General features: G+C 42.8%; 2 protein-coding genes across 2 annotated transcripts; one reads left to right on the top strand and one right to left on the bottom strand.

The window, feature by feature from the left end:
- Window positions 1-9,747: 9,747 nt before the first annotated feature.
- LOC130175235 (uncharacterized) lies at window positions 9,748-12,901 on the bottom strand. Its single transcript, XM_056385602.1, has 2 exons — window positions 11,772-12,901; window positions 9,748-10,367 (listed from the first exon to the last, which is right to left on the bottom strand). Exons 1-2 carry the CDS (start codon window positions 12,292-12,294, stop codon window positions 10,087-10,089), a joined length of 804 nt encoding a protein of 267 aa, XP_056241577.1. The 5' UTR covers window positions 12,295-12,901; the 3' UTR covers window positions 9,748-10,086.
- A 140-nt stretch (window positions 12,902-13,041) lies between these two features.
- Window positions 13,042-24,599, top strand: dalrd3 (DALR anticodon binding domain containing 3). Its single transcript, XM_056385600.1, has 13 exons — window positions 13,042-13,970; window positions 15,812-16,119; window positions 16,376-16,686; window positions 17,523-17,581; window positions 17,731-17,832; window positions 18,007-18,071; window positions 19,013-19,071; window positions 19,202-19,284; window positions 19,828-19,954; window positions 20,678-20,736; window positions 20,861-20,977; window positions 21,072-21,140; window positions 22,146-24,599. Exons 1-13 carry the CDS (start codon window positions 13,737-13,739, stop codon window positions 22,263-22,265), a joined length of 1,713 nt encoding a protein of 570 aa, XP_056241575.1. The 5' UTR covers window positions 13,042-13,736; the 3' UTR covers window positions 22,266-24,599.
- The last annotated feature ends 824 nt before the right edge of the window (window positions 24,600-25,423 follow it).

Here is a 25,423-nt window from a genome sequence, read left to right as displayed (position 1 = left end):
CCTGGATGTCCCGTTGCTGGATTCTCTCTGTATCCAGGACCCAGCAGGTGCAGCTGTACACAGACTGGCACACTGACAAAGGACAGCCTTACCATACCATGATGTTTTTATACCAAACTATACTATGAGGTTTTATGCCTACGACTAAACTAAGACACATTTTATGAAGCTTTTTATGCCTTACTATACTACTGTTTTTTTGGGTTTTTTTTACTCTTCAGTGCATTACTACACACTTTTCTGACATTTCCTTTCTATACTATGGCATTTTTCGTTTTTATGTCTTATTATACTCTGACGTATTTGGACATTTACGCCTTACCACACTATGATATACTCGGCATAAGCCTTTCTGTACCTGCGGGGTTGTTACGTCCCAGTGTTGAGACCAAACCTGCGCCTTTGCACACCACAGTATGACTTACTAAAGTTTGATCAGAAGAGACATTTGTGTAAACAAATCATTTTTAATAGTCTTATACAAAGCTAGAGAGGAAAAGTGAGATGTGGGAGTCTTCAGCAATCAGACATTTCTGTTACGTCTGTGTTAGAAACACAGATGTTTCTAAATATAGGAATAACCTCCGTGCTCTACAAACTGATAGTGGTCCTGGAGATAATAAGAGTTGAAGCTGGAGGTCTGGATGTCATGAGGAGTGATGATGAGCTCGGGCTGGCTGGATATGAAGACTGGAGGTGGGTGGAGTGAAGTACAGTCACAGCAGTTCGCACTGAAATCACAGCTGACAGCAGGAGAACACAAAGTATGACGGACGACTCGATTGGCTGACAGATCGTGGCGAGATCCGATTGGTTGCTAAACACCTGAAGTCAGCTGATTACAAGGAGTCGGGGTGAGAGAGGGAAGCAGAGCAGAGATAGTCTCCGTGATTCAACTTACGCTAAGCTTCATCATGACTTACTATAGTATGACTTTCTATACCATGACTACTATACCATGACTTACTATAGTATGACTTTCTATACCATGACCTACTATACCATGACTTACTATAGTATGACTTTCTATACCATGACTTTCTATACCATGACTTACTATACCATGACCTACTATACCATGACCTACTATAGTATGACTTTCTATACCATGACTTTCTATACCATGACCTACTATAGTATGACTTTCTATACCATGACCTACTATAGTATGACTTTCTATACCATGACCTACTATACCATGACTTACTATACCATGACTTACTATAGTATGACTTACTATAGTATGACTTACTATACCATGACCTACTATACCATGACTTGCTATAGTATGACTTTCTATAGTATGACCAACTATACCATGACCTACTATACCATGACTTACTATAGTATGACTTTCTATACCATGACCTACTATAGTATGACTTTCTATACCATGACCTACTATACCATGACCTACTATAGTATGACTTTCTATACCATGACCTACTATAGTATGACCTACTATACCATGACTTGCTATACCATGACCTACTATAGTATGACTTACTATAGTATGACTTTCTATAGTATGACTTTCTATACCATGACTTACTATAGCATAACCAACTATACCATGACCTACTATAGTTGACCAACTATACCATGACCTACTATACCATGACTTACTATAGTATGACTTTCTATACCATGACCTACTATACCATGACCTACTATAGTATGTAAACTCCTCATATTCAGATCTGTTCAGCTCTTTGTTCGACATGTTGAGCTGCTGCTCTGAGTCAAAGACGCTGTGGTCGCATTAACGACGACCAACTACACTTCAGTTTCTTTGTAGGAATTCATTACTCTACAGCTCCTGTGAAATATACTGTACAACCGTCACAATAAAAGCTCTACATGCAGGTGATTATTAACAGTTTGCATCTGGATTCTTTCATCTGATGCAACAAACCATAAAGTGACACAAAGTAAAGTAACGGAGTTTCCTTGAGAAGCTGAGGTTAACACAGAAACTAAAGTCCGTCACTACATGAACCACTGCAACGTGGCATTTCGTTCACTGTAGGGAAGTGCCAACCCTGTTCGTCTGTCCAATCATGCTGCGTTATTGCTCACCTGTTAATTACTCAAGAACATTCAAGGACACAGCGTGGGAGTGATGTCCAGGTTTCCTCCTCCGGGGAACAAGCCGCCACGTTCTCTCCCCCCGTCTCACCTTCCCGTCAGCTGCAGGTCTCCAGGGAGGATCAGGTCCTCGGCCAAATCCACCGGACTTTCCAGGCTGAAACCCACACAGGCTGATAGGACTCCTCCAGTCACACTCTGTTGGCCACACCTGTCTCACCTCATCCATCATGTGGCACACAGACGGCTCTAATTAACAGCAGAGTCAGGTTACAGGCAGCAGTTAGCAGCACTGAGAGATCAGGGTTTTACATGAGGAAACTACAGCTACTGTACATCCACCATCACTTCTACTACAGGTACTACAACTACTACTACCATTACTACGACTGCCACAACTCATACAGTTACCGTTAGTAACAGCGTAGTACGCTTTATTAAAGGACGTCTACAAGTCAAGGTCAAAGACATTAAGTGTAAATGTGAGAAAGTTAGTTTTCAAACAACTCTAGTTTCCTAAAACTCTGCATGAAATGACTATAATTCAGTGTAAATCAACTCCTGACCAGCCACTGACATATATCCTTGTATTATTATTATTATTATCAATAATAATAAATTCATCCAATTTTAAACGCTAAACAACTATTTGACTTCGACTCCGAGCACCAGAGCTCTTATTGTCACTGCCAGCAGCCTGATGAGGCCGTGGTTTCTCTGTGCCACGTATCTACTAACACACGTGTTTTAAAAGTCTTAATGTGTTTGAAACAGTGTAAATTAATTCGTTTTCATGACTTTCCAAACAAGGTCACTTCACAGCCTCGTCTCCAGATCGAAAACATAAACAGTAACTGGCCCGAAGATGAAGATCACGACGTGTTTATGTTTTTTTATGAGATTTCCAAGAATGTTTTCTGTGTCATATCTTTATTTAAAAATGAAAAACTGGGCAAATGACAAACAATCATCACCCGTGATCATGAGCTTCACATTGAGGACGACCTCATGGACGAGTCGGAGGATGTTTCTGCTTGAAAGGAACAAGAAGGAGCTTCAGTCAGAGAGAAGGAAATAAATGAACAAATAAACAAGTAGATAAATAAATGAATGACTAGATAAAAGAAAGAACTAAATGTTCTCACCTCAGTCTAGTGGTACAGAGCAGCTCTGACACTTCAGATACACTGAAGGAAGTTCATGTCTGTTGAAAACATACATTTGAAAAATGACCAGAGAGAGTTTGAGTTGAATAATCCACAGAACTCACCCAACACTTTTCATCCTTCAGTTCCAGTGAAACGTCCACAGTCAGTTCTGCTGTGGAATCTGTATCTCAGACCTCAGCAGATTAAACTTGTACATGGTTCGATCCACTAAGTGGTTGAACGGAGCTTTTATAAAAATGTAAACAGGTTTAAATCTTGATGTTACGTTAGTGGTGACGTGTGAAACTGACAGAGTCAAGATGCACATACTGTATAAAATAATACATTTCAGTCTCAACACTAAAGTATTGAGACCTCAGAGGATCAGTGCACATGATATGTAAATGTCTGGATATCTCATAATGTATGAAAACATTTCATCACGATGATGCCTAATTATTACAGGTTTAATAAATAAACTGAAGGTTCTTAAAGACAAGAAAAATAATCCAACTTTACATCATGACATCTGTTTGTTCACAAGCTGATAAAACTGAACATTTATATTTCTCTAGAGTTTAAGAAATAAAGAAACACATGACAGTGTGTGTCGTCTCCAGCAGGGAGGGAGGGAGGGAGGAGGGAGGGAGGGAGGGAGGGAGGGGATGAAGGAAGGAAAGGAGGAGTTTAGTGTGATCAGGAGAAGTGAAAGTGAAATGAATCTCTAGAGTATTTAAAGAGGAAGTCTGGACTGAGCGTTGGCAGACGGAGGACAGAGGAGGACTCTCTCCGCTCAGACTCGATGGTGAGCTGGAAAACTTTGACTCTGTTTCACAAACTGTGAATAAGTCACAGTCAGTGTCTTACAGGCTGCTGCTTCTCTGCTTTCACTTCATTCATACTGTGTTTGTCTCTGCGTGTCCTCATCCCACCTCAGTCTGTCTCCTCATTTGATCTCTTCACTGTCTTCCACACGTTGTCCTCACCTTTTCTTCCTCTAACAGACGGTTTATTCTCTTTTTCAAGGTCAGGACCGAGTCTGTTCTTCGCTCCTCTCACTGCTGGAAAACTGAACGGCTTTTCTTATCAGGGGTTGAAGTCTAAGTGACAAACTGAAAGCGTGTTGGAGCTTGTGTTGTTCCGTCTCATTCCTCTTTCTTTCAGCAGCCGCCTCAATATTTGATCATTTATTATATTCCAGCTTTATTTAAGGTTGTGAGAGTTTCAGGCAGCTTCAGATCAGGATCTCAAACCTGTTCTCAGCTCCACAGGAAGGAGTCCACATGTAAATCTCTTCCTTCATTTTTTTTTCAGCTCCTTCCTTTTATCGCTCTATCAGCTCTTCCTTGTCTGACCTCTCGTGCCCCAGCTCCAGCTCGCTCTCTTTTTCTCTCCGTCGTCTCTTAACAGATAAAAACACAACAGGTTTTTCAAGACGGGTCACAGATACAAAGGGACTATTTATAAATGTGATGCAGTGAATGATGGTTCAGCGGTCTCTGCTCAGTCTCAGCTGACATGTCGCGCCTCAGGCTGATTTTAAAAATGTTTTTCTCCAGAAACACAAAGTTTGTTTTTCATTCCTCCTTCAGATTCCTGCGTGGTGAGGAAGCTGTGAAGTGTTTCTGTCTTTTCACTGCCGCTCGTCCTCATGCTGCCGAACCGGGTTCAATGATCCGATTTAAGATCGGTAGCCTGGAAGAATCTGCTTTTACTGTTCATTTTTAATGTGTAAAAAGTCCTTAAGATTAATCTGACCTCTTTTCTTAATATTCTTTGTTTCTTAGACACAAAATGTTTAAACTCTGATGAGAACCAACAAGAAAACAGTTGTTTACAGCGTCAGTGCCAGAGGTCTGTGAGGTTCAACCAGATCTCAACAGCATCAACTTCACTCATCTTTAAAATAAGAGATAAGCAATAAAAAGATTTTTACTTTTTACAATATTCAGACAAGTTTGATCATAAGAATCTTTTTTTGTTCGGTAACTGTAGCTGGTGGTTTGAATTATTTTCCTGGATCAGACTCTGACACACTGTCACTTTTGTCAGTTTGAAACCTGCAGCTGCAGCTGATTGGATGGATGAGTTTTAATGGTCGCCTTGTTTTATGTTTCACTGAGTCCTCAGATTCTGTTTCTGCAGCTGCTGTAAAATGGAGTAAAAATGATAGAAAGATAAAACATGCAAATCATTTATAATGTGAACTGAAAGACTGAAAGTGTCAAGATATTTTACTGGAGTTCTTCAGTTATTTGTCACGTCCAGTTTCACTGAGCAGCTCAAAGTAAAATACTGTAGTACAGTAGTTGTTATCAGCCGACTGAGCCGAGGTTTCGCTGCACTGTTTGAATCATTTATTTTAAAATAGATCGTATTATCGCACCAGAGGATGTATGATGTGTCATGTGCCATATAATCATTAATCTGAACTTTCTGCTGCTTCTTCATTACAAACAACCTGATAATCTGAACTGTGGTTTATGACGAGAGAAATGTCGAAGCCTCGTCACTTCTACATTTAGAGATGTCCTGGGATTTTTACAAACTGTTCCTCTAATGACCTGACGTCTAAAGCTCAGTTTGTCTCAGTGTTTGGTTTCAAAATAAAAGTTTAAGGATGTTTCAGACATACTGTGATTCACTGGATTGTTTTCTTTCCTTCACATTTTTATCAAATGCAACATGAAGTTCAGTTAAAGAACCAGCTGTAAAACATTTTCACATTTTTTCCTAATAACCATATTTTTCATCTTTTTAGCTGCGCTGTCCAGACCAGACCTGAACCCAGACCTGAACCCGGACCTGAACCCGGACCTGAGCCCGGACCTGAGCCTTGTTTTGGTGGGTGGGATTGTAACGGAACCCATAATGCAGCTGTGATTCTGCGCTCCAGCTGGTTATGGGGTCCGTTTCCATCCCACAACGCACAGGACATCCTCAGCAGACGTGCTCCTTCCTTCCTCCCACAGATCCTGTTTTATATCCTGACTTTTCAACTGAAGACGACTCCCTTTGGTTTTTTATTTCAGCAGAAAACTTTATTTTTCCTTTAAGAAAAAAACAAAACAATAAATTTCATTTCATCAGTAAAACACTGTTAACAGTATAAAAGTATCTACAGTATTAGTACACGTCCCAGCTGACTGAACCACATGGACAAACCAAAGCCTTTGTAGCTTATATGTAGTGCCCCCCCCCCATTCATAAACACTAGTGCTAAGTGCTAAGTGCTAACTGCTCACCACTGGTCCATTCAAGGTAGATCTGCAGTTTGTTGTTAGTGAAATTAAAAGTGATAAAGAGAAGCAGCATATCGCTGTGTGATGACTGAGGTTTGCTTTGTTTCGGGTGTTTTTCCTCAATGACACGTTTTCTCCCGGATTGCTGAGGACAGTGAACGCAACCGGGAATTTCGTGTCAGCCAAGAATGACACCGAGAACGACTCGAGAGCTTATCTGATATTCTGATGTGGATTTGTGCCATTATATTGTTGCAGCTGTACATGTGTTATCGCTAATGAAGCTCAGGGTTTAAACTTGATCAGTTACTGTCTGTAAATATTCTACATTATCACTCATCATACATCCCCTATAATAAAATACTGAGGAGCAGTGTCCTCTCCCTCACCACTGGGTCACATGACTAAAACATGTATTTACATCAGTGTTTGACACAGCTGTGCTCTGTGAATCCCGTGTTGTGAAGTCACTGTGTAGAGCAGCTCTTTCAACATCAATGACTGGGAATGAAAACAAATGCTTCAAGAGTTTCACCACAACAAAAGGCTGCAGCCGCCGGCGTGGTGCGTTCACTGTCCACCGTGCACAGCAACTGAGCGGAGGTGGTAGAAGAGGTTCAGTTACATCTTCCATACGTCAGATACTACAGTTTATATTTTGGGGGTTTTGCATTTGTCTTCTTTCCTGTAAACTGCAGGCTGCGTTCGCTCTGCACACGCTCAGTCTCCGAGCTCAGATTTCCAGCCTCTCGTGGCAGATGTGACGTTCTCTAACCCGGCTCAACAAACATCAGGAGAGGGTTTCACAGATCTCTGTAGTGTTGGTCCAGTCTGAACTGCTCATAGATCAGTCTAATGCCAATCAGTCAGTAACACCAGAACCAGGAAAACATAATGTGAGTAACGAGAAGGAAAGAGTTTCTAGAGACCACAGCGATTATTTTTCTTTTTATTGTTTCACTCTTCGTTCAGACTCAGTCGATCTGAAGTCCGACTGTTTTATCTGAGACACAGTCAGAGTCTGTCTGGCTGATGGACGTCTGAGTTCATCTGTTGGACAAGCCTCATCTTTGGCACAATGAATTCTGGGTAAATTAAGACTTTTTTCCAAATAGAAAATAAAAAACGTCCCACAGAGGAACATGTGTGTCTGTGTTAGCAACCCACAAACTATGAGCTATGATTTCCTGTTTCTTGTTGTTGGGGGCTGCTGGTCAGCACAGGTGTCATTGATTGTTACCATGGTAACATTGGTCTCAGGCCTGAGTTAGTCTGGGGGTCAGGTGTCTGATGTTTCTGTGGTAAAATGAGAGTGTGTATTTCAGATCAACATCAGACTGATCCATGAACCGGCTCTGCAGACCAGGCTGACACGTCTCTGTGAAACTCTTCACGTCACATGGACACGGTGTCGATGACGACCGGGAGAAGCCGGAGGTGAAACGTGACCAAAGTGAATTCAGTGGATGAGACTCAGAACATGCTCAAAAAACATCTGCTGAGTCTGTAGAGTCAGACAATTATAACCACACATCCGTAGACTACACAATATACATTTAGAATAAAGTCACCAAGCTGACTTCATCATCTCTGAATTAAACTTATAAACTTTTTACAGAATGTTGGATTTTGAGCTCAAAAGATTAAAAAGTGAACTACCAATATTTTTGGTATATTGCATTATAACAATATTCATGTAACAAACAGGTTGTAGAGCTGCAGTTTATTATTATGGTGCTTTCAAATTAGTGTTTGGTTATTGCTCCTGTGCACTCGTGTCTTTTCAGCACCACTGTCGGTTTACAACGGTGTGGTACGGTGTGGTACAGTACAGTACGGTGTGGTACAGTGTAATGTGGTGCGGTGTGGTGTGGTACAGTACAGTACAGTGTAATGTGGTGTAATGTGGTGTAATGTGGTGTGGTACAGTGTGATGTGGTGTAATGTAGTGTAATGTGGTGTGGTACAGTACAGTACGGTGTGGTACAGTGTAATGTGGTGTGGTGTGGTACAGTACAGTGTAATGTGGTGTGGTACAGTACAGTACAGTGTAATGTGGTGTGGTACAGTGTGGTACAGTACGGTGTAATGGGGTGTGATGTGGTGTGATGTGGTGTAATGTGGTGTAATGTGGTGTGGTACAGTACAGTACGGTGTGGTACAGTGTAATGTGGTGCGGTACAGTACAGTACGGTGTAATGTGGTGTAATGTGGTGTAATGTGGTGTGGTGTGGTGTGATGTTGTACAGTACAGTGTAATGTGGTGTGGTACAGTGTAATGTGGTGTAATGTAGTGTAATGTGGTGTGGTACAGTACAGTACAGTGTGGTACAGTGTAATGTGGTGTAATGTGGTGTGGTACAGTACAGTACAGTGTGGTACAGTGTAATGTGGTGTAATGTGGTGTGGTACAGTGTAATGTGGTGTGGTGTGGTACAGTACAGTGTAATGTGGTGTGGTACAGTACAGTACGGTGTGGTACAGTGTAATGTGGTGTGGTGTGGTACAGTACAGTACAGTGTAATGTGGTGTGGTACAGTACAGTGTAATGTGGTGTGGTGTGGTGTGGTGTCGTACAGTACGGTGTGGTACAGTGTAATGTGGTGCGGTGTGGTGTGGTACAGTACAGTACAGTGTAATGTGGTGCGGTGTGGTGTGGTACAGTACAGTACAGTGTAATGTGGTGTGGTACAGTGTGGTACAGTGTGGTACAGTACAGTGTAATGTGGTGTGGTGTGATGTGGTGTGGTACAGTGTAATGTGGTGTGGTACAGTACAGTACAGTGTGGTACAGTGTAATGTGGTGTGGTACAGTACAGTGTAATGTGGTGTAATGTGGTGTGGTACAGTGTAATGTGGTGTGGTGTGGTACAGTACAGTGTAATGTGGTGTGGTGTGGTACAGTACAGTACGGTGTGGTACAGTGTAATGTGGTGTGGTGTGGTACAGTACAGTGTAATGTGGTGTGGTGTCGTACAGTACGGTGTGGTACAGTGTAATGTGTGTGGTGTGGTACAGTGTAATGTGGTGTGGTACAGTACAGTACAGTGTGGTACAGTGTAATGTGGTGTGGTACAGTACAGTGTAATGTGGTGTAATGTGGTGTGGTACAGTGTAATGTGGTGTGGTGTGGTACAGTACAGTGTAATGTGGTGTGGTGTGGTACAGTACAGTACGGTGTGGTACAGTGTAATGTGGTGTGGTGTGGTACAGTACAGTGTAATGTGGTGTGGTGTCGTACAGTACGGTGTGGTACAGTGTAATGTGGTGTGGTGTGGTACAGTACAGTGTAATGTGGTGTGGTGCGGTACAGTACGGTGTGGTACAGTGTAATGTTGTACAGTACGGTGTGTCTACGGTTAAGTGGTCAGATAAAGAGAGGAGCAGTGAGTCAGAGCGTCAGGGCCTGGAGTGAGAGCGGGACCTGGTTTGAACCTGAATCTGTTTCAGATCTGTTTGAGGTTAAAGGTTAAAGGTGATCTCAGTGAATTATTTCTACATACAGTGAAAATAAAAGTAATGTGGCTCAGGCACTGGTCAGTTGTCGGAGAGTCAGAGTGAATAACCCTGTCGTACGCTGCCGCCGCCGCCCTCACAGGAAGAGCCGGTCAGCGGCCTGAAGGCGAGGGGAACCTGGAGAGTATCGTGTCCACCAGTTCCAGGTGTCTCTCGTGGTTCTCTCGGCTGATGCGTTCATGCATGGCTACCAGCTGACTCACTAGACTGTTCTGCATTTCCCTCTCATGGTCCATTAGCCTCTGCAGCCGGGCGTCCTCCTGCGCCTGCATGGCGGCGTCCATCTCTCTGAGCTGGGCGACTGTCGCCGACACTAAAGCCGAGACCTGCTCCATCACTGTCGTTTTCTTCTTCTTGGATGGGACCTTGAACGCTACGAAACCAAAGACAGAGCAGCTGGTCAGAGACGGGACAGAGACACGTTACTGTTTCATCAACCTGGACTTTAATTAAAGCAGCGACGTTGTGTTTTCATCCACTGAACATCATGGTAAAGGTTACACCTCCTGAACCAAAGATAACTAGCTGATACACACTGACGACCAACATTATAAAAACTATAACTGTCCGTCAGGAGAAAAGTTCCTGCTTCGACTCTTTAAACCAGGAGTGTCCAACAGGTGTCTCACAGCTCCCAGATCAGCTGTAGGCCTCCTGCAGTGACGGCCTCTCCTCTGATAACACAAGATATAAACATTTCCAACAAACAGGAAACATGTTGCCATGGATACAGTGCGTTAAACTGCGGCTTCAACTTTAGCCCTGTTTTTGTTTTCGCCCATGTTTGTTTACATGTTAGAAAATGAAGTGTAGTGAATTTTCCATTTTAACTTCCTGTTTGTTCTGAACCATTGATGAACTGACAACTATCACTTCTTCTTCTCTGGTTTCTAATCAGATTCATTGAGGGCTGTGTTCAGGTCTGACTGAATCATGACTCAGATTTTAGTCTTTGGATGTTGATATTCAATGACTTGTTAAATGATCTTATTGATCTGATTTGAGAGTTTTGATACAGTAAGTGAATAAATGTGACCAGTGATATAAAGACATGAAGCTGTACCTCTGATTTAAACCGTGACTCTTTTTCATCTTTACATTGTCTTGTAAGAATTTATGCAAAACAAACAACAAACAACAGATTTTAATTTAAAATGTTTTGAAGAGATGAAGTTGTAACTTTTCACGTCTTATAAAAAAGACAGTAAGAGATGCTTCCTCGTTCTTCTCTGCAGAGTTTAAAAAGGTTTTACAACTGAAACATGGGCTCTGTCCGTCAGAGTCAGTAACACCAGCTGTTTACTTCTGCTGAGAACGGATGTCATGTTGTTGTGTGCTGCTCGCAGGGCTTCATACAGACACTGATGCAGGAACATCTCTGTGTATGAAGACAGTTAACTGACAGCTGCTCAACAGCTGGTTCAACAGTCAGTCTGCTTTTAATTAGGAAAACACTGGATAATCTGACATCTAACAAGTCTCTTATAGAATAATTCATCGTCTCCCACTGTTTTATTAACAACACCTCAGCTAAATATGTCACCTCTCTTTAAAACTACACGTATAATTCTTAGCCTGTCAGTCTTTGAGATGTTCTTCTAGCTCTCTATAACTTTTGTTACCTACAGCTGATTTATTATTTGATCTGAAAGAAACTGGACTCTGTGAGTGGATTTGATTCTGGATTCAGATTTGATAACTCCGGTCCCTGGTGGTACCTGGGACCTTGCAGGTCCTCCAGGTGTCTCTTCCTCTGGATCATAACTCAGGTTCTTACTGGTGTTGCTGGTGTGCAGCGGCTCTGAAGGGCTGTACTGGTCCTCTTCGTCGTCCGGCTCCACTGGACCCAGATGTTTGTCCACTTCGTCCCAGAGGCCGACGACGACCTCCTGGTGGTCGTCGCTGAGGGCTGAGGGCGGCGGTGGAGGCGGAGGAGAGGGAGGCAGTGGCGGGGGGGGTGAGGATGCAGGTGGAGGTGTGGGACTCCTCTGCCGTTTGACCGGGTTCACCGCGGGGCCGTTCCCGAACACCCGGTGGCACTGCTCGTAGAACGGCCAGTCGACGCGGTCGGTCCCGCAGCGGGTCTTCTGCTGGTGGTACTTGATGTACTGCTTCCTGAGCGCCTTCAGCTTGCTGATCACCTGCATGTGGGACCTGTACACCCCCCGCTCCGCCAGCAGTTTGGTCATCCTGTTGTAGACCACCGAGTCCTTCACCGTGCCCGTGATCTGGTTTCGGATGGCCTCCGACCCCCGGATGTTCAGAAGTTCTTTGATCTCATTCTCCTGCCAGTTGTGCATCTTCTTCTTCTTCTCTGGTGAAAACGCTGCAGCTGAAGCGGCTCAACTTACTACAAAGACTTCCCTTGTGTGTTTGTGCCCTTTACGTCACATTTCTGAGCCGGAAGAAGAAGCGCTCAGAGAAAAGACCCTTTTACACAGCCCGTCGAGGCGGGAATGTTGCGCCGTTATTCCGCCTCTCCGTTCGGTATAAACGGTAAGAGGCGGAATGGCGGCTTCATGGTTCCGACACGGATCCGGCAGCGGAGCTAGAGACACACAGAGCCGCTGACTGACGCCTGTCCGCGGGCTAAAGCTGCACCACACACCGCTGCTTTCATCTGGATCAGACATGACGGTCAAATACACACAACTGGACACGTTCATGTTTCCACATTCATTAAATGTTTCCACATTAAAGTGTAAACATTGAGGACAAAACAGTATTTGCACTTAACACCACACGTTTATATCACGCATGACATTTAGGGTAGATCAATACTATAGTATTAATACTATAGTATTGATCGATGTTTATACGTGTCTGGTATGTCTAATATCCTTACGTTTGTAAACTCAAAACTGTAATTAACATGATATGTAGATGAGTTGTATATAAAATAAAGAAATGATCTCTAGCGATTACTCTCTATTACTGCCTTCTCACACACACACACACACACACACACACACACACACACACACACACACACACACACACACACACACATATATAAAAACACATTGACACAGTAAGAACAAAACAGTGTTCAGGGCATGCAGCTCGAAAAATATTTACTCTTTATAATAAAGGCATTTTATGGAGGTGTTGAATAGACTCAAAAGTCATTAGTCACTTTATTTTGTTCACTTATTTTATTGTATTTATGATCTAAAATGTATTTAATAATTAAATGTTCTTTTTGCTAAGTTTATTAGAGCTTTTTTTTTAAATCTATTTTACTGTATCTCATTCTCAGCTTTCTCACTTGATTTGTCCCTTTTTATTTTTGCTCATCAGTCATCTGAATGAACTACACTAACCTGTACGTAATGTTCTGTACAGATAAAGCTTGATTGATTGATTGATTGATTGATTGATTGATTGCACAAACGGTATCTGTCCACATACTTTTGGCCATGTAGTTACGCCTGCAGTTACTCTGCCGTGCACTGGATGGCGCTATTAGTGACATCCCACTGGTCCAACACGGAAATCCACTCGTCAGAAACACAGGTTGCACTTCACTAGTTCCGCAGAAGCAAATCGGCCAATGCAGTCCCCCTCTACAGTCAATATCGATCAGTGATCAGCCGTGCGGCTGGATTATCGCCTGTGATCCGGCGGCCTGCCTCAGCACCGACCAGCGTGACCCCGGTTCATCAGTAGACATGTGCAGGGTGCGGATGTGCTGAGACCCCGGGACCAAGCTCACCTGCTTGTTTGTGTCAGGGTGGAGGTGATGGAGAACATCGAGGAGCCTTCGCCCCTCCGGATCACACCTACCGTCCGGGCGCTGAGCTCCGCACTGCGGGGGAAGCCAGAGAATGTCCCCGACTCGAGCCGCGGACACGGCGACAGGATCTTCCCCGAGCAGGACAAGCTTTGGTTCAAGGAGAGCAGCGCGAAAAACCTTCGGAACCGGGACTTTCTGTCGCCGACCACGATGCTCAACACGCTGTATGCGGACGGACAGGTCGGTGTGACTGATACCTGTTGGGTTTAGCAGCATTTTAACGGCTTTAACGCTCATTTCGCGGTATTTTTATGGCTAGCTGCTCCGGGGAGAGCTAACGGCTGGAAGCTAATATTATTAACGACACCGCTGGACGCTCATTAAACGGTAGCAACACGGCTAACGTTAGTTTACATGCTAAACTATTTACGCTAGGAAAGTCTACGTTTTATTCTTCCGCTAAACAGTATAGTTCCTCGACAGTTGCTGAGGGACTGTTAGCTAGGGCGCGAGTGAATCTGTGTATAATATGATATATAATAATAAATAACCATAATATTTTACCCTCATGCCATTAATGACTATTGTATCATACTGGACGCTTTGGCAAATATTGTTAATCTGACACTGATGCTAATAAAGCAACTGAATTGACCTGAATATTTAAATGGCCGGACGTGACTCGGCCAATAGGAGCAGAGGACCGGAACTACCTGCTTATACCGCTCAGCTGATCCCAACTGCCTGTCTGAAAAAACAAGAGCCAATATTAAATAAACACAAACTGCAAACTATAATTCACTAATATGTTTGAGTGACATGCCATGACACACACACACACACACACACACACACACACACACACACACACACACACACACACACACACACACACACACACACACACACACACACCCCTGGAGTGACTGACATCGCTCCATCATGATCGAGCAGACACTGGCAGCCTGCGGCGGTAATTATTAACCCATGAGTGGCAGGTACAATATGGGTCAGACCGACACGCGCAGCTGCCAGGAAACGAGAAAGCACGAAAACACACGAAGGTTGTTTTTTTTTCCCACAGCTGCCTGTCACAGAAATATGAAGTTTAGATGTGTCCTTCCAGCCTCCACCTTTGGATCTTAGAGCTGTTCATGCGTCCATGTGACGGAGGATGTTTTTGCATCATGAGCTTGTATAGATGACCTGATGTGAAGCAGATCATAAACTGTATTTTCCAATGCTACTGAGTGTAAAACAGGCTGTTGTACCAGCAGAGACTCTGAACATCTGCCATTAAAACTTTAAGTGTCACTCATATTTCTCTGATTCATACAAATACTGAGGAATTTGGCTTTAACAGAAGATTATCATTCAAGGTTCATATTCAACACAAAAATTAAAACTCAAACTCCTGGCTCCTTGTGTAGAGTTAGAGGACGTCCGTCTTCTTCAGCTGTGAATCTGTTGTGCAGTTGACCTTCATGTCCCCGACTGTGGTGACACTCTATTGTCACGCCGCTCCATCAACACTCCAGCTGTTAAACCCTGTGTGTCTTAGTGCTCTACGCTTTATCACAAATCACAAACAAATACTGCACTCGTCATTGTTCTGTGTCACACCGTGGGCTGGACCTCACTGCAGTCAAGACAAAATAACCTCTGTCACTGTTAAAGCTTCTTCTTCTCTCATTTAAATCCAGTAGCTACTTCACCCTCCACATCTCTCATGTTCACACTAACACTGGACTGAACTGGAAACTGCCCTCAGACTAGAGATGACGTTTCCTCTATTGTTTAGTTGTGTTGTTGAATGTCTCTTGTGACTGCTTCTTGTTCTCTCTCTTGAAAATCAGATTTTAATCTCAATGAGACTTCCTGATTGAATCAAGGTTAAATAAAATTAATAATAATAAAAATAAATAACAACCCTAGATCAAACACATTTGCTATAATTTTAATAATGAAAGGATTAATTGACATATCAGTATCAGTTCACTGTGTCAGACCACACGTCAGTACCTGAAGTTCAGGTGTTTTCCCCTCGTCTCATTCTCTGATCTCTCCCCGTCTCCACCCAGGTCCCTCCAGCAGTGATGTCCAGGGTCCTGTCCCTCCGGGGCAGCGGGGTTCTGCCTGTGGCCGGTGGGGAGGTGATGGGTGAGGGTCTGAGGGTGAGGGTGGACCGGGCTGCATCCTTCAGGGCCGTTCTGGCGGGTGGAGCAACAGAGTACCTGAAGCCCCCGAGTCAGAGGCAGGGCTGTGTGGTGATCAACTGCCCCGCGCTGCACCCTAAACCCAACACACCCACCCCTGAGACGCTGACTCTGGGCCAGCTGAGGACGGTTCTGTTGGCTGACCACATGGGGGCGCTGCTGAGAGGACAGGGGTGAGTCCGAGAGCTAATTCCTAAATCCACCACATCCACTTCCCTCGTTTTATTCTCATCATAAATAAATTTAAAGTGTGATCCTGGACTCCGGGAAACTTTAATGAGCAGTTTTCAATATTTTCTGACTTTCATAAGATTCAATAATTGATCAGTTAATGACATAAGTAACAGACAGGTGAACTTCTTATGAAAATCATTGTTTGTTGCAGTCACAGGTGTAACAGGCTGATTCCAATCTCCTCACCTGTCTCAGATTTACAGTCTCCTACTGCCCCACCCTTCCCGAAGACAGCGACATCATCGCCTTTCTCCAGGCTCTGGGCATCGATTGGCCGACAGCTCCTGCCAACTGGACCAACGAGGAGCGGGAGGAGAAGATCCAGGAGGCGCTGGAGAACTGCCCATACAGAGAGCGGGAAACGGAGAGAGGCAGGAGGACGAGCGGAGGGGGAGGGAGGAAGGTGGAGGAGGGGGAGAACGAGGGAGTGCTCAGGGTCAACCTGAAACGAGTATTCCAGGAGGAGGGGTTGCTGGGATACGACCCCAGCCTTGGTACCTGCACAGGTACGGATACTGTTATACTGTTGATTTTTGATGGTTATATAATGACGGTGTGTTCGTGTGTTTCTCAGTCATTTCATATTCTGTGAAGAGATGAAACAGTTTGTGTGAAAAGCACTTTGTTTCCATAACGACCAAAAGCAACAACATCAGTCTTTGTTCAACCTTTATGTAAAATGTTAATGTAAACAAAACAGCCTCCTCTTCTCCTGCTGCTTTGTCTAATGAAGGTCACGATAAAAGCAAATGTCCGCTCAGAAACACAGTCACTTTGTGTCTGGTCTGTGCGGCGGCTCTGAGAGCAGCCGATGAAAAAACTACATTTAGATAAATTCAGACTCATTTCCCTCCGTCCAGTTCTGTGAAATCACCAGAGCATCTTCCAGGTGGAACGTCAAGAACCATGAGCCAAATCCAGATGTGTGAACCCTGTAGAGTCTTCGCCAAGAAGCTTCAACAAAGAACTCAATTAAGACTCTTAGTTGTTTACTTTGGTAAATGAGAGATTTCAGAAACAACAACAAAACATGTGGTTTCACAGGGACGTAAATACTCAAACCATCTGTAGAAGGAGTCAGTAACTTCCTTTACATTCATGTTTCTCCACACACTAAACAAGGGAGACACGACATGTTAGTTAGAGATCTTCAGAGATGGTTAGGACAGAGTCAGGCTAACGGTTTCCTCCTGGTTCCAATCTGCATGCTATGCTAAGCTAAGCTAAGCTAACAGGCTCCACGCTCACTGCTATCACTGAGCTGCTGCTTTAAGAACGTGTCCGTGTTTCGTGTGACATCACAGCTTCAGGTAACAGAGTCGGTGCTGTGTGTCTGTTTCAGTTCACAGGGACAGTGTTTCACACCTGGCACAGCTGGACCTGACCACAGCCGACTGCACAGTGAGAGCCACACACACACACACACACACACACACACACACACATGCACACACACACACACACACACACACACTGACACTTTTTTCCTATTAAAAATAACAAACAGATCATTTACTTTTTCTTGTACCTCCTTGCTGCTTCTTTCATAGGTTGCCGTGGCAACAGCGTTACATGTGACTTCCTGTCAGGATGAGTTCCGCCAGCAGCAGATAGCAATGCTGTGGAGAGCCAGTGGAGCGACACACACACAGGTAACGACACACAGACACACACACAAAAACAATCATGCCCTGCATTATGTTTCTATTCTTACGGTGTGTGTGTGTGTGTGTGTGTGTGTGTGTGTGTGTGTGTGTGTGTGTGTGTGTGTTGTGTGTGTGTGTGTGTGTGTGTGTGTGTGTGTGTGTGTGTGTGTGTGTGTGCAGAGACATCTGGTGTGTGGGCCGGTGAAGACTCCTGGTTGTCACCTCACTGCTGCTCAGTACCTGCAGTAAGACACGTCTCATCTCCTTCCACCATTTCTCTCTTTGTCTTTAGGTTTCCTGTTTTTCTTCCTCCTTCTGTTGTCTCCACTCGTCCTCCCTGTCTCCTCCTCCTCCTCTCCTCCTCCTCTGTTCCCTCCCCAGCTCTCCACCAGACACATCTTTACTATGACTAGAGACACTCTGACTGGGATCCTCTCTGTGAAATTACAGTTGTAATTAAACTAAATTAAATGGTCTTGAAGAGGAACTCACTCTTAAACTCGTGCTAAATCCTGATAAAACAAAATATATTCTGTTTTCCAAAGATATCAGATTAGCACTTTACTTGATACAGAAACTAGTCCAGCATTATAATCTGGATAGATGAATTTACTTTTAAAGTTCACGTGGACATTGTGGTGAAAAGGCTGCAGATGAAACTTCCTGTATAGAAATAGAACCTACTCTCCCAAGGACATTGTTGTTGTTTCTATTTCTTTCTGCTCTGGACTATGGTGATGTCATAGGTGTTGTCATATATAGACATGCTGCTGTCACCACCCTTTAGATTCCTACAGCTCCCAGTAACCCTGCTCTCAGGACTGGATCACTGCATGTTCCTCAGGTGAACTACGACCTTTTAGATTTTGCTGCAGACTCAAGGAATAACCTACAACTCACTTTAAATATCGATTCCCCTGAAACTCTGGGACAGTTTAGAAACATGTTTTTAAATCTTAGAAATCATAATGTTCCTGAATGTAATTGTTTTTATCAGGAACTGATTCTTGTATTTCTGGTTGTTTCTTTCTGCTCTTGTGATCTCAGCATCATTGAAAACGAGGGTCAGCCCTCAGTGTGATGAAAAGAGGAGGGGGGGGCGTTGATGGATCTTCTCATCATCTCTGTGTTATCAGTTTATTTTTAGCCCAGCTGTCTGTGTGAATGTGTCGCCCTCTCTCTCCAGGCTGAGAAGAGGACAGATGAAGGAGGCGTCAGAGATGAAGTACGGAGATCAAGTAGAAGGTGTGTGTGTGTGTGTGTGTGTGTGTGTGCGTGTGTGTGTGTGTGTGTGTGTGTGTTTATGCACATGCTCAGTGTTAAACTGCTCCTCACTTAGTGAAACTGAATAAACCTTCTCCTCGTCCTCCTATAGGTCAGACATGGGATGACATCATCAGGGTCATGACCTCTGCCACTGTCAGATTTGAACTGCTGTCGACAGTCCACACTAGTCCTGTGAGTTATTACAGCTGAGTGTTGGCCTTTTTTCACTTTGTTTATTACACACACACACACACACACACACACAATAAAACAAAAGACAATGACAAAGCCAGAGTTTGTTATCTGCAGCACATTATATTCATTCAACAGTTTTACGGTCTTAATGTTTTTTGTTCATCACATCACATAAAGTTTTGTTATATTGTTTAGATTAACTGATAAAGTGCAGGAAAGTTTTTACCATTTTTTTCTTATGAATTTTCCAAAAAGAATAAAAAGCTTTATTATATACAACATGTTGCTTTCAATCTTTTCCTGACGGAAATCTAGCATTACATCAAACAGAACCATTTCACTCTTCACTGTAAGATCCTTTTTCAGAAAGTGGGCCACATCCATCCAGAACATTCTTTATATATACAAGGAAAAAATAGATGGGAAATACACAAAAATCACACTTCTAATCAATATCCAGTTTGAATCTTTCCAACATGTTTGACTGGATAAATTCTGTGTAATATCTTGAGAGACACGTCCTTACATTTGTTATCACAGGTGACACTGGACGTCCAGAGGGAAGGGGGTGTGTCCACCAAAGGGCCGAGGGGAGGAGTGTTTGTGATGTACAACTGCGCTAGACTCCACACTCTGTTTGACAGCTACGAGAGAGGAGTGGAGAAGGGTGAGATTCACGTTTCATTCTTCTCCGATCAATAACATTGATTAACATACAAACAACCAATAACGCAGAGCGCTGTGTCCGGGCAGTTTTACCTTCGTCTGCGGATGGAAAACAAAGAGAGACTTAAATGAAAATCAATATGTTTTTGGACAGTTTGAAAAGTCCAGCAGCTGTGAGGAGGTTCTTTGATGAGTCGCAGCCTGAGTTAAATGTAAAATAAATACTGTGCGTCAGTGGTTCCAACAGAGGAGTTCAAGCATCATAAAACTGCAGTGAACAGGATGGATGGTTGGACTGAATCGATAATGTCTCACCTCAGAGAACTCGGGACCTGTGGTGGATTATCCTGCTGATGATCCTGATCTTTGTTCTCATTCGGTCAAACACAGGAAGTGTTTACCTCATCCATTCTGACACTTACACTTGTTTGTTAAAGACCCTCCAATTAAAAAAATCCACTGTTTCACCTCGTTAACGTCCATATGATGTTTTTATATAATACAGACAAATGATGATGAAATAATCATCAACACCATGACTCAGTGTTTCCTGAAACCTTGTCAGTACAGAGAGAGAGAGTTAGCATTAGCACAACTGCTAACACTGTGTCAGCCGCTGTCAGTTACAAGTTAACAAACAATAGATGTTAAGAGATGCTAACTATGCTAACTGCTCTTAAAGGATGCTAGAATGAGATCTGTGCATCCACATGTTTATCTGCAGGTCTGTACCCAGAAATCCCTGAGTGCTCCCAGCTGGACTTCTCTGCTCTGAAAGAGGAGGTACCTCTTTATTTTACAGCTGTGTTGTTGTGGTCTGTTTGTGCTCATCTGTTATAAACCATAAACTGTTTCTTTATTACGTTCTCTCATCAACCTTTCCTCCTGTGTCCTCTGCGACTGACAGGGCGAGTGGCTCCTCCTGTTCAATTACCTCATTCCCTTCTCCGAGCTGCTGGACCAATCGGGACAAGTGTTGGACGGAGAAGGGGGAGGAGCCAGAGTCAACATTAAGACTGAACAGGTATGAGGGTTTAGAGGAACAGATGAGTGATCATTAAGGTTCAGATCTGCTGTGGAGAGGTTGATGTGACTCATGAATGTGCTTGTTTCCTCAGATCTGTAAGTTTCTGGTGTCTCTCAGTAAAGACTTCAGCTCCTACTACAACAGAGTCCACGTGCTCGGGGTGAGGAGACACTCTGGTCCTGTGTCTGTGTTCATGGCTGATTTATTCACTTAAGTTCTCCTGAGGATACGTCCACACACTGTGTTTTCATTTTCAAACGAAATCTATCTCCGTCTACGTTATCACACCTGAAAACACACCGCCAGTGTCAGGCGGGACAGACAGGAAGTAGATTGTCTCCTCTGCAGCGTCGCAGTGTTCGGGGCTCAGAAACTCTGGGGTCGTGTAGCAGGAGTAAACGTAGGAAAAGAGATGAGTTTAAAAATGAAAACGTAGTCCTGTGGTCGTAGCCTGAGTCTGTTTGTGTAGATGAATATGTGTCATCATTTATGTGTGTGTGTGTCTGTGTGTGTGTGTGTGTGTCTGTGTGTGTGTGTGTGTGTGTCTGTGTGTGTGTGTGTGTGTGTGTGTGTCTGTGTGTGTGTGTGTGTGTGTGTGTGTTGTGTGTGTGTGTGTGTGTGTGTGTGTTGTGTGTGATTACTGACCAAGAAAAAAACACAGTTCACTGTCGAGTCAGACATTTTCTATCTTTTATGTGTCTCTCTCTTTAAATCTCTCTTTCCCTTTTCTCTTTTTTAACTCCACACATGCTCTCTCCATATTCTCCTTCTTCTTCTCTGGTTTCAGTTTCAGTTGAACAGGCTTAATTGGCCTGACATTTTCACTGTGTTACAAAAGCACAATTACAATCATTCAGTGGAATTAAATTATCAAAGAAAAGAAGTTAATATAATAAAATACAATAAAATTATTAATAGAATAAATTGATAATGAAATAAAGAAAAGGGGAAAAAAGGATTAAATTATATATACATAAATAAACAAATACATACAAATAAGTAAAAGCAGTTATCAAATAGATAAAGAAAAAGGAAACTGGTGGTAAATACATCTGGTTTGTCTTCTGTTGTGACAGGAAGTGACTTATTTAACAGCTGCTCTTTCTTTCTTTTCCCACAGAATTATGGGTAATTTCTCTCCGTCTTTCTTTCCCTCTTCCTCCAGGAGCCGTTGCCTCATCTCTTCAACCAGATGTTTTGTCGTCTGTATCTGTTGAGAGCGTTGAGAGAGCTCTACCACAGCGCTCTGGACACCCTCAACCTCCCCCCCATCAGGCAACTATAGCCTCCTCCTGTGACCACTGTAGCCCTACCTCCCCACCCGCCACACACACACACACACACACTGCACCTGACACATCACCTTCACCTGTTACAGTAGTTATTGTTTTACCTGTAGCTCCTGCAGCTCATTGTGAATGACTCCTGTAGCTGATATACTGTAACTGTGACTCATCAATCATGTGACGTGACACTGGTGAACTCTGACCTCTGCACTTGATCTGGACTGACTTTAGAAAACGTGAACATTTTTTACATCGTTAAAGAAAAAGTTTGATATTTTGAATTCTGCTGATTTGCAGATAATTGTATTTTCTTGTCATGTGTAAGATGAAAGGATCAATATCACTACCACAGATAACTGATCAATATCTCATATCTGTGTGGTTAAAAGTGAAACTAACACGAGCAGCTGCTTAGTTTAGCTTAGCTTAGCACAAAGACTGGAAGTGGGGGGAAACAGCTAGCCTAGCTCAGCACCTCTAAAGCTACTTAATATAACATTGTATTTTCTGTGTTTAATCTATAGACAGTGTTGACATTTTACAGGAAGTTAATGGTAATGATTTCCTGGAGTCTCCACTGGTTGCCTAGGTAACAAGATCAGCCCTCCAGCAGCTGTAAAACTCAATACTTAGCATCATATCTTGTTTGTTGAATCCTTTCAAAAACTGGAGAGTAAAAAGGAAAGTTTGATATCTGAAGCTCTGCTGCTGTAAGCTAACGTGTCACGCTAAGGTGTTAGCATGTTCTGTTGCAGATCACATTTATAAAAACAAAAAAAGCACATCTACTGTTCAGTATTTCTCCTGCTCCAGCAGCACTATCATGGTGCTCATCAGATGTGGGGAAGCTTGCAGCTTTACAATCAGTGTTTATGTGGATCAGTTGCCAGGCAACCAGCAGAGACACCAGGAAGTTACTGATCCCAGGCTGGAAAAGTGCTGATACTTCAGTCAGTAAGACTCACATGGACGAACACGGTTTGAGACGTTTAACCTCCGTAAAGCAGCAAACTGTTGTTTTTAAACTTGAGTTTTTTCAGATTAAACCAACAAGAATCAGTGAGTGAGCTTCAGAGTCTTTATGCTAAGCTAAAGCTAACGGGCTGAAACAGTATTTCCCAAAATGTCAAACGATTCCTTTGAATTTGGATCAGCTGCTGCGGTCAAGATTTCCCGCCATTAATATATATAACATTTATTAGCATATGTGATATATATTAATACATGTAATGTATATGAATAAACCAGGCAGCAGGGAAGAGGAACCACTGTCCCAGTCAGTGAAGATGTAAACCCACAAAACCTTATGATTTTGGTGCCAAAAACCCCAACATTAGTCTGAGTGCCCCCCCCCCCCCCACTGTAGTAAGACCTGTTCCAACTTTCTAAATTGCCTTATTATGATCTCAACACCCCCCATAGAAGTGTCTTAGTCACTGCCTGAACAGAAATCTTCCTTTTTATGAGGCTTCGTTGTTGTTGTCCAGTTCCATGTGTTACTCACCTCACATTAATCAATGCCATACAAATATTTATTGTCAGATCTGTACAGAATATATATTCTGCATAATGAGTCTTAATTGCTGTATTCATATGATTATTCCTCAGATGAGTTCTAGTTATCTTGCTCGACAAATCACAAAGTTCAGTATCAAACATCAGGATAAACAGCTGTGACAAAACCAGTACAACCAGTACGTTAGCAGCATTAAGGACCTCGTGCCAAAATGTTAGGAAATGCATGAAACGGCATGAAAATAATATATGTGAAGAATTTTATGCCAAAAATGTTATTTATAAATTTAGGGAAGATAAAGTTGATCCTTCAGCATCTCTGAAATGGGGTCTGTTGCATTTCATGGACCTGCTGTCTGTGCAGATGTGCCATAACTTGTTTTAACTTTCTGCTTATGAAGTTAATGTTTGTTTGTTTTTTTTAAAGAAATTATGTCACATTGAAACAAAAGAGTTTGAAACACAAAGATCAAATATGTTACAGATTCACTTCTCACTGCATGAAATGTTGTTTGTTCCTGAATTGTCTACAGATTTTTAATGGACTTTTATTTTGACATTTTGTTGACTAAAGAAAAGGGAAGCAGATGTTTTACACATGCTGATTGATTTACAGTAAGTGTTGTTAACTGCTGCTGTAATGACACAGTATTAAAGCAGGAGAGATGCAGGACGAGGCCTTTGATTTTATTTGACCTGAACAGATGAACTGTTTGTGTTTTCACCCATCAGGCCTCAACATCTCTGACCTTCACTCATCCCTTGTTCTTTTCTCCTTCCCCTTTTCCGTCCTCGCTCCCGTCTCTCTGTTAAGAGCCCTTGTCCGTGTCTTTATTCTGGACTATATTATATAATCACAAACCGAGTGCTCACGCTCAGAGCTCAACCTCCTTTCCTAGTTTTACTGCAGCAGGTTCTGGATGTTCACCTTCTTCTGATTGGTTCTCTCCCAGCAGATTACAGGAGATCCTGATATGAAGGGAAACACGACTCCAATGCTTTTAATAACGGCGTTCAGCCGAGAGGCAAGCTGCAAAAATCATCTTTTTTTTCAGTGATTTGTTGATTTGATTTTCTGCAACACAAAAATGTCCAAAAAGTTTCACTTCAAGTTGAATTGTTGAGTCAAATATAACAGAAAGTAACAGGACGTGTCTGTTAAGTACGAACACTTGGACAGTGTTCTAGAAAAAGATGTAACATATATCTAAAGAAAAGAAAATTAATTAACGTTCACGCTGGTCACCAAATAATCTTCATATATAAATACAACATTCACAAGATGGAAGGAAAAAACAAACATTTCAAAGCCACCGAGGTTCATTAAAGACGTTTGATTAAAGCTGTTCCTCTGGAAAAGCAGCAAACACCGACCTCTCAGCACGAGCAGGAAAATGCTTTCTTACATCTGGAAAATGAACCGTTCATAGATGGTGCATCTCATTTTCTCCAAAATCACATCTGGCTAAAAAAGTAACAAACGCTGCAACGTCGGAAGAAATGAACATCATCAATTTCTTTTCTCCTGATTTCAATAGTTATAAAATTATTAAATCAAATATTTCCATCATTTACAATATTCTCCTTCACAGGATACTCCTTCCTCCTGAAAAGTCTACACGTCTCAGACCTTCAGTATATT

Source organism: Seriola aureovittata, chromosome 9, assembly GCF_021018895.1.
Source record: "Seriola aureovittata isolate HTS-2021-v1 ecotype China chromosome 9, ASM2101889v1, whole genome shotgun sequence".
NCBI classification, from domain to species: domain Eukaryota; kingdom Metazoa; phylum Chordata; class Actinopteri; order Carangiformes; family Carangidae; genus Seriola; species Seriola aureovittata.
Note: the sequence above shows the minus strand (reverse complement) of the source record. Positions and strands in the feature narration are given on the sequence as shown.